At 43.3% G+C, this 19287-nt stretch overlaps 1 protein-coding gene across 1 annotated transcript in view; it reads right to left on the minus strand.

Moving 5' to 3' along the window:
• Window positions 1-4362: 4362 nt before the first annotated feature.
• The window catches only part of LOC109409452 (uncharacterized), an 86193-nt gene continuing 71268 nt past the window's right edge, over window positions 4363-19287 (minus strand). The window contains exons 3-6 of the mRNA XM_062845135.1: window positions 17116-17232; window positions 6230-6760; window positions 5625-5698; window positions 4363-5540 (exon numbers count right to left, since the gene is read on the minus strand). Coding sequence (XP_062701119.1) covers window positions 5452-5540; window positions 5625-5698; window positions 6230-6760; window positions 17116-17232 — 811 coding nt within the window. The 3' untranslated portion in view covers window positions 4363-5451. The remainder of the gene's footprint in view (window positions 5541-5624; window positions 5699-6229; window positions 6761-17115; window positions 17233-19287) is intronic.

Here is a 19287-nt window from a genome sequence, read left to right on the forward strand (position 1 = left end):
GTCTGCACCTTTTTACCTATCTTACACCCATAAGAAGGGTATAAATATCGCTCGAAAAACCGACTTTCGATCCGAGACCTCTCATATACCAATGAACTCAGCTCGACGAACTGAGCAAATGTCTGTTGTGTGTGTGTGTATGTGTGTGTGTGTATGTGTGTGTGTGTGTGTGTGTGTGTGTATGTGCGTTACAAAAAAGTCACGCACGTTTCTCAGCCGTCTGTCAACCGATTTGAGTTCTCTTGAAAGCAAATGAAAGCCACTACATCCCAACTAACAATCGCCAGCCGCAAACAAGCATGCATGCTGAATTGTTGCTTTATAATAGTAATTATAGCTGAACTAAAATTATGCTGTACACATTACTGTACAAATGCTATTTCAATTGAAAAAGTGGCCAATGTTCAACTTTTCGTATTGTTATTAACAATGATAATTTAAAACACTTTTGAAGCGTTTAATAAGATTTTTATTCAACTCGCAGTAATTCCTTTACAACATAGTTTAACAAGACTTTTTTGTTTCCTGTTAAGTTCATGTACATACAAATTAGGACATGTATTTGTATAATGTGTTTTTACAAGTCAAATAAGCGCTTTCGATTCATCATACATACTTCGACTCAGAGTACATGATGAAAAACATGTGTTTTTTACTGAACAACAGCTGAATTAATCTGTTGTTCAGTCGTTAACCATTATGTTGTGCTAATTCACCACTGTTGAATAGGAGTCGAAGTCAGACCATTATTAAACCACGGGAAGTTTATGTTTTGATTTGAGCTCTGCAATTCATCATCTCTAGGATGGCGCAGATGGGAAGGCATGCGGTTGGCAATCGACGAGTCTCGAGTTCGATTCTGGATTTAGGTAAATTTATATGTAGTTATCATTTCACAATATTTGTTCACACCATTAAGGCTCAAGCATTCGTCATCATTTTTCGGAAAATAAAAAGCAGTTTTCTCGCTGCAAATCAAAACAAGGATCATGAAAATATATTCACTGCATTATATTCCTCAAGTGGAGTACAGTGAATATATTTTCATAGCAAAAACTTTTGTTTTGAACGAAAAAACTGCTTTCAAATGTTTGATGATGACGATGATTTCAATGACGAAAAGTTCAACGTTAAGTTCCAATCATAAACTCTCGTAGAAATTGAAAAATTTTGCATTTTTTAAACTTTTAATCATATTTTTGCTAAAGCTGAATAGCAGCTTCACTATATACAGGGGATGGCTAAAATGTTTGGGATAGGCAACTTTTTTTCTCGCACAAAAAAGTTCAACATGCTATAACTTTTCATAGAGCGCATCAAAAAATCTCAAATTTTGACTGTTTGTCAACCTACTATATGTGCATCATTGGTACAAATTTGGGCTCGATTGATTAATATTTCGCAAAGTTAGAAACGTTCGGGTAAAACACTATTTTTTAGACAACTCATTTTTGAGCTGTCATATCTCGAAAACCAGTGAACCGAATTGAATGAAATTTTGAACGTACACTAACAATATGTAAATGCTTCACAAACTATTAAAACATAGGTACTTTTTAAACGTTGAAAAAAGTTATCATGGATTGACACTTTTTGGATTTTTCTCGAAAAAATGTAATTTTTTTACATCAGTGTCAATAAATTTTTGTGTTGATATCCAAAGATTTTCCACTTCTGTTCTCAAATTATCCCTAATCAGATATATTGGAGCCTATTTAGATTGAAGAAAGAACACATTTAATAATTTTTCCCTCCCCCTGGATATTCGATCTTGACGCGATGGGAGGGCTTAACCCATTAGCACTTTAGCGCCAGTTCATTCACCACCGCTTGGACTTTGAGCTAGATATATCTAGTTTACGAGCTGACCGCAAGTGAAGGAATCGCCGTAAGTGCTAATGGGAACCAAAGGAGTATCCGTCGTGCATTTATCACAAGTCAAAACAAATTACCTATAATTCAGCTTGCATAGACCTAATCTTTGCATTCTTTGAATTTTCTCAAATTTAACAATAATTGTTAAATTTAACGTAACGCAAGAGTGGGTAGAGGAGGTCTCTGCGTTACACTCATCATTCGTTACTTGAATTCGTTAGTACACAGAACAGGGGACGCTAGGATAAGTTGACTTACAGCCTTACAGATTAGATTCATTACAATTAGAAAATTATGGACTGATTAGGTAAAGATACAACTGTTGATTATAGGAGTTTATATTTGTATTTCTTATTTTTATGGGTTTTGTGAATTTATAAAGGTTGACAAATAATCATTATCATTTTTATTTTTGACAAAAATCAGTTGACTAAACTTTTTTGTTTTTATATCTTAGACGGTAGTATTTCACTGATCAAAAAAAGCAGGAATTTAGTAAGGACTTAGGACGGTTGACATTGTAAAGGGTTACGATGGATATAATATTACTTTGGACTGAGATGATCACAGATATGCAGAAGACGGCTAGCGAAATTAGAAACACAATTTGATACATTATTGACTATATTTTGACAAATAGGGTTTGACAAATTTCTTTACAATATCGAATGGAAGCTCAAAAAGTGTTATCTAACACTAATATGAGAGTTATTTGGGGATGATGCTGGTGCTGTCAATGACTAACATCGGTTATTGACACCATTGGTAATCAGCTTGAAATAATTTTCGGAATGTATTATAAAATAACTGAGGATATTATCTGATTATTGTTTGGGGAAGTTGTCAGAAAAACTAGTTGCCCATATCGGCTAAAAACGCTAGCTCTGGTAGCTGTCTTCGAATAATTTTCAGAAATATCAAATCTTTAAAAATTAGCTACGACACATTTTTTTTTTCTTTTTGCTCTTTGTATATTTCTTAAGAATAGTACTCTGAAGGCGTTAACATAGACATAGACACCCTTTTTTTATCTCTGAATGTTGTCCAGTGACCTCGGAGATTTTCGATTATTGGAATATTGTTCAATTATCAAATCATCTTTGGAGCTTCCATTCGATCAAAACACTAGTGCGATGTGAAAAGTTAAAAACAGTATTTTTCAAAACTACTACGACCCAATGCTAATTACTACACACTTTGCTCAAGTTGACGACATCGTCTAGTCCATCGTGAGTATTGGTCCTAGTAGGGGGAAAGTTGGGAAAGGGTCCAGGCTTTGCTATCAGCTGTCCTGCAGCTCCACCTGGTCACTCTTCAAAAAAAAAAAAAAAAAAAAGAAAGAACACATTTAATAATTTTTGTGTAGTATTGTAAATTTGACTTATTTTCCTCTATATGGGTAAAAACTTCAACCCGGTATAACTTAATTCGTCGTGAGAAAATATTACATTTTATAACGTCGTATTAAGTATCAATATATTGTTGATAAACGTTAAAAAATTCATTCAATTCGGTTCACTGGTTTCCGAGATATGATAGTTCAAAAATTGGTTTCCTAAAAAATAGTGTTTTACCCGAACGGTTCTAACTTTGCGAAAAATTAATCAATCGAGCCCAAATTTGTACCAATGATGCACATATAATAGGTTGACAAACAGTCAAAATTTGAGATTTTTTGATGCACTCTATGAAAAGTTACAGCATGTTGAATTTTTTTGTGGGAGAAAAAAAGTTGCCTATCCCAAACATTTTGGCCATCCCCTGTAGTTGTAAAACGATTTAACAACACACAGTTCAGTTGGTACACAACACTATGCTTTATAGTTTCTCCAAATATGTGTGAACAAAACCCGAACTAAGGTTGTGCCTGAAAATTATCTAAATGTTATTCAGCATCATGCTGAATCAATTCGTCCTAAAGGTGCTTGTAAAATGAGTGATTGTTAGTTGGGATTGCTGCATCGCACTAGAATGGGACCGGCATAGTCAACTCCGACATGGCTGAAGGGTCGACATGCGGTCACGCGCGCCGCTGGAAGATTGCCCATTAGCTGCTGTGCTGTCTTGGCTTTCTGTCGGTAACATTTGACGCAATTTTGAATGACTTGTTTGATGACATGTTGGCAGCCTGGAATCCATTATTATTTATTTATTTACACTGCAAATTTTGTTTGCTGGTATTCAGCAAACTTTGCTGATTTTTTTCACTGAATATCAGCAATTAATTTTAAACTTGCTGAATCATCCAGCATTTTTGACAGTTGATCAGCAACGTTGTGCTGAAATTCAGCAAAAAATTTGCTGAAATTCAGCAATTTATTGATTTTGCTGATTTTTTTCGTGCTGGAAGCGTTTTAATAAATTTGGTGTGTAGCTTGGAGCCGCCCCATAGTGCGTTAACCAGATAAGACTGCAGTATATAATACCAGCTGTAAGAAAATACAAAAGAACATGAAGGATTTCTTTCAAACACACCACTGCACTATAAACGATCACAACGTGTAATATTTAATAAATACTTAAACTTAACAACTAGACGTTTTACAACCATGAGCAGTTTGTTTTACGTATCGTCCCTCGTTATTATATTGCAGGCACCATTCATCAAACTGCTGGCTGGCGTTATGTACTTTTTCGTTTCGTCTGACACGAAAAATCAACGACTAATACTATGCTTTTGAGTTCGCTCTTTTGTTGAGTGCCCGACATCTTACATATACACTTTCGCCTTTATGGGTGAGAACTTTTTCTCTCTCCTCTGATGGGTCCATTTCCATTTCTTTTTGATAAAACAACCATAAAGTACAGCTTGTAACGATTTTTGATTTGACATCAATTTTTAAGCGACAATGGCTGCTGCCTGTTCGATTTCTGACAGAGTTAAACGATCCGACATTCGGCTAGTTAAGTTTTGTAGATCAACTGTCAAACTGTTAGCCATATGTCAAATCGTTCGATCCCTTCCCTACAATAAAAATGACAATGTTACAATACAGTTTATAGTACTTCTGCGAAGCTTTTTTCGTTTGATTGTGGATTTCCAACGTGACCACGTGGTCTACGCGAGGGAAAGTAGCCGATCGATTAAACGCATGCGAGGTGTAGCGTGGGGGTGTACTAGTAGGTATAGCTAAGTAGAAGTGTAAAATCCATCTCATTCGATTCACACGACCCAAGAAACACGTGCGTGTTGGTTGGTTGAGCTTGTTCAGCTGAACCACATTTCCGATTAAAGGTTGGACATGGCGCCTTTCTGGAGCGGAAGTACAATTTCCTATGCGTCCGATGGTGGGTCCTCCGTTTTCCTTCACTATTTTTACGTATATGTGTGTACGAGAAGATTCGTGTTATTTGCCCTACTACATACAACAACTAGGTATTAAGAGTATAAGAAATTAGAGAATTGCTAAACGATCACATTAATCACAACGGCGCGGCGGTTGCTCGGCTTGTTTTGGTCGACAATTTAAGTACAGTTTAGTGTTTTGATTTCGGCTTTCGACGCGGACAGGGCTGCCGCCAACCTTGTCCATCTAGTAGGCACTTGAGTTTCGGGTTGCTTCGATGCGCTGCACATTAGAAGCCTTCGCGCGCCTTCCGGAATGACATTCCTTTGGGGGTTTCCTCAACGCAGGGCACCTGAACCAGGTTGAAGTAGATGGAACCTGTTTGGGAAGAAGTGCGAGGAAAACGACAAGGATTAGCGAGTGGATCGGTTGGGTGTCAACGATGTTTCCAGCTACACATACCCATCACCTGCGCCGCCGAAGTATTGGTCTTCTTGAGACACTCGAACAGCATGTCGTCGCACTTGCAGTGGGACCTGAAACAAAAGTAAGCATGTAATGCGCCGACGGAAAACAAAGCAAACAAAGTAAGCGATCAACATGAAACGGAACGTCAGTCTTGTAAAGTATTTCGCACGAATAGACTGCATTACTTGCAATTCGCGACTACGAAGTTGAAAGAGATTCTAACTCTTTGTCACATTAATGAAATACCTCGTAAGGAACTGTCAGAATGTGCGTGAAAAAGAAGCAACGCATATTTTTCTACCGTTTTTTCTCACGTAAACCTTCACGAACATTCGACAACTTCGTAGTCGCGAATTCCTGGAATTGGTTGGCCCGGAATGCCACGATGTCCGTCCGGACACGAGAGGAACGTCAGGATCTTTTATAAATTCGACGAGTGAGCTTTTTGGCTCGTGAATCGCAGAAAATTGTTAGGTGCATGGTCCAAATCTGGTGAAAGTGACTGGCGACATTCCCGAGAATCTACATGAGTTGAATGAAGCCATATACAGGGTGTGAACGATATCTAGATGTATACCCAAGAAACACCTGTCACTTACTTCGTATAGATCGAATTGTTGCTCAGGTTGTACCGCTTCTGGTACGCCCGGACCTTCATCGGGCAGAGATCGTGCGTCCGGCAGCACCGGTCCATGGTGGCGTCCTCGCCCAGATCGTGATAGGTGTCGGCAATGTCGCCCGTTCCGCACCACTTCGTCCCAGGGATTATCCCGCTGAACAGCGAGAACGGGCTGGTGTTGAAAATTCCCCGCTTGCTGATGCCCTGGCCCGATCCCGAACCCGAACTGCCTCCGTTGGTGAACAGCTGGAAAATGCTCACCGAAGCGGTGGTGCTTTCCACCGTGTCTCCTCCGTCATCGTCATCGGCGCCGTCGTTCAACCGGTAGCCGACGTTATCCAGCGTTTTGGACTGCGCAGGCGAGGTTTTGGCTCGATGGCTGTGCTTGGCGTAGATTCGATCTACCTGTTCGCACTGGTCCATCAGTTTGATCATGTCCCGGAACGAGATCTCCAACGGGCGGTTGATGGAGGAAAGATTCCGCAGCAGCTCGTGGCCTTCGGAGTCTTTGCTGTGGAAAAGAAAAATAAGGGATTCCATTGGGAATACGGTTAGTAGCTTTGTAAGTAACAATAAGCACAAATGTGAGGCATGAGGCTATCAATGTACGAAACCGCATTATCAATACAAAAAAATGTATGAAACTTTAGTTGGTGAAACTCTGAAGAAGTCCCGATAACTCTCGAAGTCATTCAAGTAGATGAAATTCAGAGAAAACGTGAAGAAGTGGAGCATCCACAGCGTGCGGAGCGTCGGAAGCAAGCTTAAGTTTATCCCAGTCGAGCTCAATGCTACAACAGTCTTCAGCACGACTCGGCGTCCGACATCACCATAATCTGTGAACATATGTACTTGGATCTGTATTGGACAGCCACCCACTCAAAGTCTTACACCAACGTCCTGATCAACAACCCGATGTAAACCTTCACGCAAGTGTAGCTGTATCTGAAGCCTGATGCACGTACTTCCCATTGCCCGAAGTGTCCCGTAGCGTACGCTGCGCTCCCCATGGTAGATGGAGAACCCGAAAAGCTCCAGAACAACGGTATTATTTCTCCGATTCGATTCTCGGACTGGGCACGACCGCAATCTCTACGCCGTCCTCATGCGTACGGTTTCCACTCACGTCTCGAAAAGTGTTGTTTCGCACTCTCCCAGATCGAGTTTCTCGAACATATCGTTGACACAGATGGAATCCGCCCGGATCCTTCCAAATCCGGTGCCTTTCTGAAGGTTAACCTCCGAAAGACGTTCAGCAGCTTCGTTTCTACCTCGGTGCTGTGAACTACTATGGTCGATTCGTGAAGCAGATGATGAAGCTCCGCTTCCCTTCTCTGGACAACCTGCTCAAGGAAGATGCCCACTGGAATTGGACCGACGAATTCCAGCAATCCTACGAGCAGTTCCAAACCATTCTATTCTCCGATTTGCTGCTCACCCACTATGACCCAACCAAGGAGATTTCGTCGCAACGCAGGTTGGATGAAGATCACGTGATAGCCGCCGTATACGTCGAATCTGAAGCAAAAGCGATTCTCGAAGACATCATCAGCAACCTTCCAGTCACGCACCAGATGGACTTCAAGTTGTCAACGACTGCATCATGTTCGGCAACTGAATTGTCGTTCCTCTCAAGTTTCACAAGCAGATTGTTCGACAATTGTACACCGTGGACAGGACACCTACGAATAGACCGGATGAAGTCTCTGACCCGCAGCTACATCAACTGGCCGAATGTGGATGATGACGTGACGCAATTCGTTCGACAGTATACATACAGCGAAGTCTCCGGCAAAAGCAAGCTTGCAGTGAAGCCGTGGCAACGTGTCTACATTGATTTCTCTGGCCCAATCGATGGGTATTACTGTTTCGTCATCGTGGATGCCTGCTCCAAGTGGCCCGAAATTGTTCGCAATTGTTCCATCACTACAACCACCGACGAACCGACGTGACAGTGGGGTTTCAAAACCGTCGACCAGCGAAGCGAGCGAACGCTTATGTCAAATCAGCGCAGACGCGAACCTTTTCATATATGTATACACGGGGGTTCGAAGTCAAGCTATCAAAAAAAAACGCGAACCGTTATAGAGGAGGCGGTAGTGTTCGGCTATTTTTCATCATGGCGTCGGGTACAACAAATTTGAATTTATTTGTTCTAGCTGTCACGTCAGTTTGTCGGTGCTACAACCGCGACCCTGGATCTGCTTCGTGAGAAGTTTCTCTGCTCGGCAACCCTGATAGTCTGGTCTTCGAAAACGGCACGCAATTCACCGTGCAGTTTCAAAAGTATTGCCGTGGTAATGGTATCACACTTCCGTACTGTTCACTACCATCCGCAGCCCATTGGTCAAGCGGAACGATTCGTTGACTAACAAAGTTAGATAACAAGGCAGAGAAGCTGGTATTTGTGGACTATTGCGAGGATCGCAAGGCATATCGCTTCCTCCATCCGATAAAGAACACTGTTCTTATCAGCAGAAATGCTCGATTCATCGAGTTAAGTAATGGTTCGCTGATGGAAACATCTGCCGAAGGTTATACCGTTGAAAGTGTCGGGATGATACCTGGTTCAAAACTAGCGAAGATTGAGTTGCAGCTCAGGAAGAGAACAACATTCCAGCCGGGGCGAAACCAGAGGAGCCATTAGGTGGAGTCGTAGATTCCGACTACGAGTACTACGGATTTGTGAAAGTACGCAACGACTTGTGGAAGCTGAAGAGGAGGATGTCGAGCAAGCAGAGGCACCGGAACCAGATGTTCCTAGGCAGCAGAGGAGTACCAGGGGTAACCTACTTGCCAGACTACGAGACTACGTTGTGGACATTGCGAAGGTAGTTGAGCAGGAGAATCGCCCAGTTACCCAGCGGCTGTAAATGGGTGTACAAGTGAAAAGAATACGTTTCTGGCAATGTGGCAAAGTTCAAAGCACACCTTGTCGCATAAGGCTTCTCTCAGCAGGCTGGCGTAGATTAGGATGCCGTATTCGCGCCTGTGGTTACCCAGGCAACCTTCAGGATCCTTCTAACAGTAGTGGCGGGCCACAAGCGGATGACTGTGCGGCATCTAAACGTCAAGAATGCCTACCTGCACGACAACTATACGAAGAAATATATATGCAGCAGCCCAGAGGTTTCACGGTTTGTGGCAAGGAGCATCTCGTCTGCAGCCTTCAACGTTGCTTGGAGCCAAAGTCTGGAATGACACGATTTGCGTAATACTTGGAGAACTGGGTTTCAGGCAAGGCAGATCGGATTCATGTCTGTTTACCAAGCAGTTGCAGAACGATGAGCTGGTCCACATCTTAATCTATGCTGACGATATGATTGTTGCGAGTGTCTCGAAAGCGGAAGTTGACAAAGTTGAGAAGCTGCTGAAGAAGCGGATTAAAATGTCGTCTCTCGGGGAAGTATCCCATTTCCTTGAGGTTAGCGTTACATAGGACAAGGATGGTGGCACGGTAAAGGCTGGGTATGCTGCGTAATTCAGATCCCATTGTGATCCACTAGCATCTGCCCAGCAACTCCTATTTCTACCTCCTCGTGGTACCGGCCGGAAACTACGAGCAACCTTAGGGAAGATCGGGTATCCAACCCCGGTGGGAACTTTGGTCGTAGGCTGACAGGGAAGGGGGGTTTGCTTCGGTAAACCTGAGCGTCTGTTCTCCAGGAGGAGCGGCTCACAACAGCGTGTGATCCCCATGTTAGGGGCGGCTGATCTACGTCCGAGTGCCAGGGAAGGACTCTAAGCTCAACTGTGCACTATGGTCCTCCGGAAAGTAGGGGGTTGGTGTCAGGCCCTACGAACCAGTCGTAAAAAAAGCATTGTAACGGAAAATCAGCAACAGAATAATACGAAACGAGACCAACGGCAACGACCCCAGCGAACAAAAAGGACTTGCGATTGGAGACTCGGTACGTGGAACTTCCGATCTCTCAACTTCATTGGGAGCACCCGCATACTTGCCGATCTACTGATGGACCGCGGGTTCGGCATCGTAGCGCTGCAGGAGGTTTGTTGGACAGGATCCATGGTGCGAACGTTTAGAGGTAATCATACCATCTACCAGAGCTGCGGCAAAACCCGCGAGCTGGGAACAGCTTTTATACTGATGGGCGACATGCAGAGGCGCGTGATCGGTTGGTGGCCGATCGACGAAAGAATGTGCAGGTTGAGGATCAAGGGCTGATTCTTCAACTTCAGCATAATAAACGTGCACAGCCCACACTCCGGAAGTACTGATGATGACAAGGACGCATTTTACGCGCAGCTCGAACGCGAGTACGATCGCTGCCCAAGCCACGACGTCAAGATCATCATAGGAGATTTGAACGCTCAGGTAGGCCAGGTGGAGGAATTCAGATCGACGATTGGAAAGTTCGGCGCCCACCAGCAGACGAACGAAAACGGCCTACGACTCATTGATTTCGCCACCTCCAAAAACATGGCCATACGTAGTACCTTTTTTCAACACAGCCTCCCTTATCGTTATACCTATCCTAGGTTATACCTGGAGATCACCACAGCAGACAGAATCTCAAATCGACCACGTTCTGATTGACGGACGGCACTTCTCCGACATTATCGACGTCACGACCTATCATGGCGCCAACATCGACTCCGACCACAATCTGGTGATGGTAAAACAGCGCCCAAAACTCTCCGTCATCAACAATGTACGGTACCGGCGACCGCCACGGTACAACCTAGAGCGACTGAAACAACCGGATGTCGCCTCAGCATACGCGCAGAATCTCGAGGCCGCGTTGCCAGACGAGGGCGAGCTCGATGAGGCCCCTCTAGAGGACTGCTGGAGTACAGTGAAAGCAGCCATCAACGACGCAGCCGCGAGCACCATCGGGTACGTGGAGCGGAATCGACGGAACGAATGGTTCGACGAAGAGTGCAGAACGGTTTTGAAGGAGAAGAACGCAGCGCGGGCGGTAAGGCTGCAGCAAGGGACCCGACAGAACGTGGAACGTTACAAACAGAAGCGGAAACAGCAGACCCGCCTTTTTCGGAAGAAAAAGCGCCGTCTGGAAGAAGCGGAATGTGAAGAAATGGAACTGCTGCGCCGGTCCCAAGAAACACGGAAGTGCTATCAGAAGCTCAACGCATTTCGCAACGGCTCCGTGCTGCGAGCCGAAATTTGCAGGGATAAAGACGGAGGCCTCTTGACGGACGGACGTGAGGTGATCGAAAGGTGGAAGCAGCAGTTCTATCAGCACCTGGATGGCGTAGAGAACGTAGGCACGGGAGCCCACGGCAGCGGAGGAAACGACGACGCCAGTGCAGCGGAGGACGGAAATGAACCAACTCCCACGCTGAGGGATGTTAAGGATGCCATTCACCAGCTCAAAACCAGCAAAGCAGCCGGTAAGGATGGTATCGCAGCTGAACTCATCAAAATGGGCCCAGAAAAGTTGGCCACCTGTCTGCATCGGCTGATAGTCAGGATCTGGGAAACCGAACAGCTACCGGAGGAGTGGAAGGAAGGGGTAATCTGCCCCATTCACAAGAAAAGCAACCATTTGGAATGTGCGAACTTCAGGGTGATCACTATTTTGAATGCTGCCTACAAAGTGCTATCCCAGATCATCTTCCGTTGTCTGTCACCTAAAACGAATGAGTTCGTGGGAAGTTATCAAGCCGGCTTCATCGACGACCGGTCGACAACGGACCAGATCTTTACCGTACGGCAAATCCTCCACAAATGCCGTGAATACCAGGTCCCAACGCACCACCTGTTCATCGACTTCAAAGCGGCATACGACAGTATCGACCGCGCAGAGCTATGGAGAATCACGGACGAAAACAGCATTCCTGGGAAGCTGACTAGACTGATTAAAGCAACGATGGACGGTGTGCAAAACTGCGTAAGGGTTTCGGGTGAACTATCCAGTTCATTCGAATCTCGCCGGGGACTGCGACAAGGTGACGGACTGTCATGCCTACTCTTCAACATCGCTCTGGAAGGTGTGATGCGACGAGCCGGGCTCAACAGCCAGGAAACGATTTTCACAAAATCCGGTCAATTTGTGTGCTTTGCGGACGACTTGGACATTATTGCAAGAACATTTGGAACGGTGGCAGAGCTGTACACCCACCTGAAACGCGAAGCAGCAAAGGTCAGACTGGTGGTGAATGCGGCTAAGACAAAGCACATGCTGGCAGGCGGAACCGAATACGACCGGGTCCGTCTAGGTAGTAAAGTGACGATAGACGGAGATGTTTTTTTTTAATTTATTATAGTGTTTTAACCTTTTTTTCAACTTTTCTGTAGTAATTGCTGTATTACTTTTCTGTTTCTTATAATGTGGCATATTTCATTCTGTACCATAATTGGGGAGTGGGTCATCATACTTTTTTCTCGTTTCAGAGAGCGAGTAATGGCTCTTAAGCCTAGGCTTTCGAGCTTGGACATGAGGCTCAAATTCCTATGTCCCATCCCAGGAAGAAGACCACCGACGGAGTGACATTAACCTTCTTAGCAAAGTCACTCCCAACGAATTTAATTAACATTCATACTACATACTATGCTGAGCGGTTGGTACGAGATGTCCCCGTTCTATAGCTTTATTGTGACATCAATGTCAACATCAAGACGCTGCACAGTAGGCCTGGCCGCTTCAATTCTTGTACTACATCTCCGATGTGCTGCAAGCATTGATAATGACAAGAAAAATGATAGAAGTAGTCGATTCTATCATTTTCCAGGATTCTTTCAATGAATGGCTGTGTATGTGTAGACTAGACTAGATAGACGGAGATACCTTCGAGGTGGTGGAGGGATTCGTCTACCCCGTATCTTTACCGACGGCTGACAACAATGCTAGCCGTAAAATACGAAGCCGCATCATCAGTGGAAGTCGTGCCTAGGTACAGCGGGCTCCAGAAGAAGCTGCGGTCTAAGAAGATTCACACACGCACCAAGTTTATCATATACAAAACGATAATAAGACCAGTGGTCCTCTACGGGCACGAGACATAGATCATGCTCGAGGAGGACCTGCAAGCACTCGGAATTTTCGAGCGACACATGCTACGGACGATCTTCGGCGGTGTTCAGGAGAATTGTCTGTGGCGGAGGAGGATGAACCACGAGCTCGCCACACTCTACGGCGAACCCAGCATCCAGAAGGTGGCCAAAGCCGAAAGGATACGTTGGGCAGGGCATGTGGGCAGGTGGAGCGTGACTTGGCGAGCATTGGGCGCGATCGAGGATGGAGAGCGGCAGCCACAAACCGAGTATTGTGGCGTACTATTGTTGATTATGTCTTGTCTTAATGATGTTGAACAAATAAATGTAACGATGCAACGTCTATGGATTGTTGTTCTGTAAAGAAATAGTTCCAGAAGATGTTCTAGGTCCTCCAAGAGCTTCTGTGAGTAAAGGCCATAAGATCTACAAGCATAATCAATAGGTTGTTGTTACATTACTGATACGATACAACATCCCACATGTCCATAAAGCATTTTCTGTAAAGAACAAGTTTCCAAAGATGTTCTAGGTCCCCCAAGAACTTCCGTGAATAAAGACCTTAAGATCTACAAGCGTAATCACTGGATTGTTGTAACATTACTGGTCCATTGAGCATTGTTCTGTAACGAACAAATTTCCAAAGATATTCAAGGCCCTCCATGGTAATAGGCCCTCCGCGAGTAAGGTCTTAAGATCTATAAGCGTAATGAATGGATTGTTGTTACATTACTGACACGGTGCAACATCATACATGTCCATAAAGCATTATTCTGTAAAAAACTAATTTCCAAAGATGTTCTAGGTCCTTCAAGAACTCACGCGAGTAAATACCTTAAGATCTGCAAGCCTAATCGATGGATAGTTGTTACATTATTGATACGGTGTAACATCCTACAGGTCCATGGAGTATTGTTCGGCAAAGAACTTTTTTCCTAAGATGTTGTAGGTCCTCCAAAAACGTCTACGAGTGAAGGTCCTAAGATCTACAAGGGTAATCGATGGATTTTTGTTGCATTATTGATGCGGTGCATACTGGTCCATGAGGCATTATTATTTGAACACAAAATTCCACAGATGTTCTAGGTCCTTGAAGAACTTCCGCGAGTGAATACCTTAAGGTCTGCAATCTTAATAGATGGATTGTTGTTACATTAACATCCTACATGTCCGTGAAGTATTGTTTGTCAAAGAACTAATTTCCAAAGATGTTCTAGGTCCTTCAAGAACTCCCGCGACTGAAGGTGGTCTGATCTACAAGGGTAACCAATGGCTTTTTTTATCCTACTAATTCGGTGTTAGAGCCTTTCTCTAGCCTACAACTCAGAGGGTTTAAAGAGTGGACATCTCCAAATGCATAAATGCTATACTATATGTGGAATTGCGGTTCATTTGTTTACTATGATGATAATGTTTGGAGCACTTTAATCACGCAATGTTTAGGGAACCCAAATGCATTGTTAATGGGGAACCCGATAGATGTTGGCTGCAAACAATCCCATTAGGAGGGAATAGGGATGGTGATAACGCTTAAAGGCCTTAAGTTCACTCTATAGCCTGTTCTTGGCCTACAATCGACATAGTCAATTATTTATTCAGGCTAGCTCTTTGAACCGCGTAACAAACTATAGTGAATACAACCCATTAATTACGCTTGTAGATCCCAAGGCGTGTACTCGCGGAAGTTCTTGGATGACCTAAAGCATCTTTGGAACAATTTTTCATGGACCTGTAGGATGTAGCACCGCATCAGTAATGTAATAACAACCCATTAATCACACTTAAGGCCTAGATTCACGAGAGTTCTTGGATGACCTAGGACATCATTGGATATTATTACTCTACAAAACTTCCATTTTCCATTGACCTGTAGGATGTTACACCACATAAGTAATGACAATCTATTGATTACGTTTATATATCTTAAGGCCTTTATACCAGTAAGACCAGTAGGATTTTGCACCGTATCAGTAATGTGGTAACAATCCACTGATTATGCTTGCAGATCTAAGGCTTTTACACGCGAAAGTTCTTGGGTGACCTAGGGCTGATTTGCTTCAAGGACTTGTAGGATGATAAGCCATACCAGTCCACTGATTACGCTTGTAGATCTTAACGACTTTACCCGCGGAAGTTCTTGGATTTCCTGGAACATCTTTGGAAAGTTGTTCTCTACAGAACCATTCTCCATGGACCTGTAGGGTGTTACAGAGCATCTGTAATACAGGTGTTCTTCGATATAACGTACCCTCGACATAGCGTGCCCTCGATATAGCGAATTCGATATAACGTACATTTTGCTTCGATATAACGTAAAACATTAAAATTTTTATTTTTTCCCACGAATAACCCTCAGATAAACTACGAAATCACTCATATCATCATCATCATCATCATCAGGCTTTTGCTCACGGGAGTTCTTGGAAGTCCTATAGAACATCATTAAAAACTACTCCACTACAGAACTATGCTCCGTGGACCTGTAGGATGTTACACCGCATCAGTAATGCAACAACCATTCATTGATTTCGCTTGTAAATCTTCAGGCCTTTACTCACGGAAGTTCTTGAAGGACCTAGAACATCATTGAAAACTACTTCTCTACAGAACTATGCTCCGTGGAACTGTGGGATGTTACGCCGCATCAGTAATGCTACAACCATTCATTGATTTCGCTTGTAGAACATCAGGCCTTTACTCGCGAAGTTCTTGGAGGACCTACAACACCTTTGAAAACTACTCCTCTACAGAATTAGGCTTCATGGACCTGTAGGATGTTACACCGCATCAGTTATGCAACAACAGTTCATTAATTTCGCTTGTTGATCTTCAGGCCTTTACTCACCGAAGTTCTTGAAGGACCTAGAACATCATTGAAAACTATTTCTCTACAGAACCATGTTCCATGGACCTGTAGGATGTTACACCACATCAGTAATGCAACAACCATTAATTGATTTCGCTTGTAGAACCTCAGGCCTTACTCGCGGAAGTTCTTGGAATACCTACAACATCTTTGAAAACTACTCCTCTACAAAACCATGCTCCATGGATCTGTAGGATGTTACACCACATCAGTAATGCAACAACCATTAATTGATTTCGCTTGTAGAACCTCAGGCCTTACTCGCGGAAGTTCTTGGAATACCTACAACATCTTTGAAAACTACTCCTCTACAAAACCATGCTCTATGGATCTGTAGGATGTTACACCACATCAGTAATGCAACAACCATTAATTGATTTCGCTTGTAGAACCTCAGGCCTTACTCGCGGAAGCTCTTGGAATACCTACAACATCTTTGAAAACTACTCCTCTACAAAACCATGCTCCATGGACCTGTAGGATATTACACCATATCAGCAATATAACAACAATCAATTGATTACGCTTGTAAATCTCAAGGCACTTACTCGCAAAAGTTCTTGGATAACCTAGAAGGACATCTTTGGAAATTAGTTCTGTACAGAACCTTGCATGTAGATCTTCAAGTCTTTATTCACGGAAGTTTTTGGTTACCCTAATAAGCTTTAGAAATTAGTTCTCCACAGGTCCATGCTCCAAGAACCACCGGAGCCCCATTTAACCCCTGCTAACCCCCCATGCATTACCATGAGTATCCGCCCATCAGCCACCTTGAACCATTTATGGCCCCCTCTTCTCCAACCCTTCGAAAACTTCGAAAGTCCCCTTTTAGGAAGTCCTTTTTGGAAGAGTTCCCTTCTGGACACTTAGTGCGCGAGAAAGTTGAAATCATGGTTGAAATACCGTGTTAATTCACGAGTCCGTGTAAAAAAAGCCGTGTAAAAAAAGTGTAAAAAAGACCTTAGTGCACTCAGCTTTGTTGATATGGCCTATTGTACTCCCACAGCGCGCCCACGGTACTTACTAGATTTCAATCAGCTCGCACCCGATAAGTTTCTTCTCCGGCCCGAGCTCGACGACGGCCACCGTCTGATCGTGGAAGTAGACCATCCGCAAAGACGCCACATCGAGACGTCGTTCACTAAAACGAAGAGAAAAGAAACAAAAGAAAAAATAAATTATTAATTCATAAAACAAATTGCGGAAATTAACAGCCATGGAGCAGGAAAGTGTGTAATAGTAACAAAAACAAAAGCCAGCCAATCATCTCATTACGATTCCGAAGATTTGAGTGGGCAAGGTCAGCGAAATTAATCAATCGGTTTCGCCTATTTACTTAGATCGGCGAAAGAAAAAAAGAAAAAAAAACGCACCGAACCGAAGAAAACTGGGAGGAGGAAGAAAATAGAAAAGGCCAGAGCTGTTTTTCTTTTTCACCACGTGCCAATTATTGTTTATTTTTGTTTTGTTCGGAGTGTAACGACGAGTTTTAATGGGGAATGCGGCATTCAAATTACTGCGCTACATTGTTTCAAGTGTGCAAACCGGCAGTGATTCGCGAAAAAGATGCCTGATTAGTGGATTGGATTCAACACACTGGTTCGATAATCGTTTAGAAGGTTGAACACACATGTAAACATAGGAAATTTTGCTAAACGACGGCGAATTTTCACATTGTTCCGCCTGCTTCGATCCATGGCTATAGCTAGCAGCTTGTCTATTGTTAACTGCAAGTTCGCGCGTCGCGTAGGTGATAAGGTTTAGCCGCTTGCTGCGTTTCGTTGCTGCATTCAAAGCCATGGGGGCTACCTCAAGTAAGTCGTTGAACGCACTCACAAACAAGCTGAATAAGTGACCAAATGTCAGTCGATAAGACCAATTCACCTTACCACCTTGCAATCGTATGGGGCATCTGAGGTGAACGGCGTGTGTGGTCACTTTGACACGAATCCATTTCGACGGGGGTGTGGTTGTGGTTGCTGCTTACTGCTGCAGGAGGTAATTATCCGTCGAAGACCTGAATGGCCTGGCCTGTCGATGCAAGTCAAGTGGTACCCAGTTAAAAATGGAGGTAGATGGCAATGAGTGGCGGCTATTCGGTTCGGTCCTCGTCTCGTCGATATGGATATTGATAGTAATTTTGAAAACTCGTTCTCCACGATGACATGAATGCCAATTATGGTTAGCTGGGGCGTCGTACGTACGTATGTACGTTCGGTCCGTTGAACGGTAAGTAGGTACAGGTCGTCCAGTGTGGAATAATTAAGAGATTGGATTTTGCAAGGCTGCGTGGATTGAGTTGTTCATTGATGGTTTTGTAATACGGGTTTGGTAATAAGGAACACATAGTAAAAAGCAGATTGATCAATCAATACGTACTTATGTTTTATCGTTATATTGAACCTTTTCTTATGTTTAGATCTAGTAATATCTCTTCCGATTAAAAGAAGAAAAAGTACCAAAGTAACAATTCAGAACCATTGCATGCCATTTTAACAAATGTTCTACAATAGTGCCGATAGTTGAACAAGATTATGTGTTTATCAAAGTGACGAATAAACATTTCAATCAGTAAAAACAACACTATTGTTCAACATGTAACTGGTAATTGAATAACTAGTCGAACAGTTCAAAAGTTCAAAGAAAGTTGTTTAAGTATTTCTGTTCATTGCTTAATAGCGTTGCAATAATGCTTGAAAACGAGCTACTTCCAATACATTAGAAGCCGTTATTCCATATATGATTCACGGTGGAATAAGTAGCTGAAGCGTAGCTTAACAACAGTAGCTTCAATATTTCAATAATTGTTCAGCTGCTGATTAGTAGTGTTATAGAAACCCTCATTTGTCAGTGACAAGTAGGTCCCAGGTTCAAGTCTTGTCATTGTTGTGAGTTGTAAAAATGAACTAATTTATTGGTCTAGAAATAATGAACAAACGTTTAAGAAACGTTTTTGTAGCATTAATTCATCAAACCTATAAATAGAAATGGTTCCTTATGTATTGTAGTGGAATAGTTGCCGTAGAAAGCTTTTTATTATGACCTAAGCAGCTAGTTGCACGACGAGTGTCTACGACCTGCATTAGACGGTGTCAGGCCATTCGGCCAAGGTCATTAGGGCGAATGACCATTAGGCCAAATGGTCACTAGGCCGAAAGGTCCATTGACTCTTATTTTTGGCCGTTACGTCCACAGT

The sequence above is a fragment of the Aedes albopictus genome, chromosome 1 (assembly GCF_035046485.1).
Source record: "Aedes albopictus strain Foshan chromosome 1, AalbF5, whole genome shotgun sequence".
NCBI lineage: Eukaryota > Metazoa > Arthropoda > Insecta > Diptera > Culicidae > Aedes > Aedes albopictus.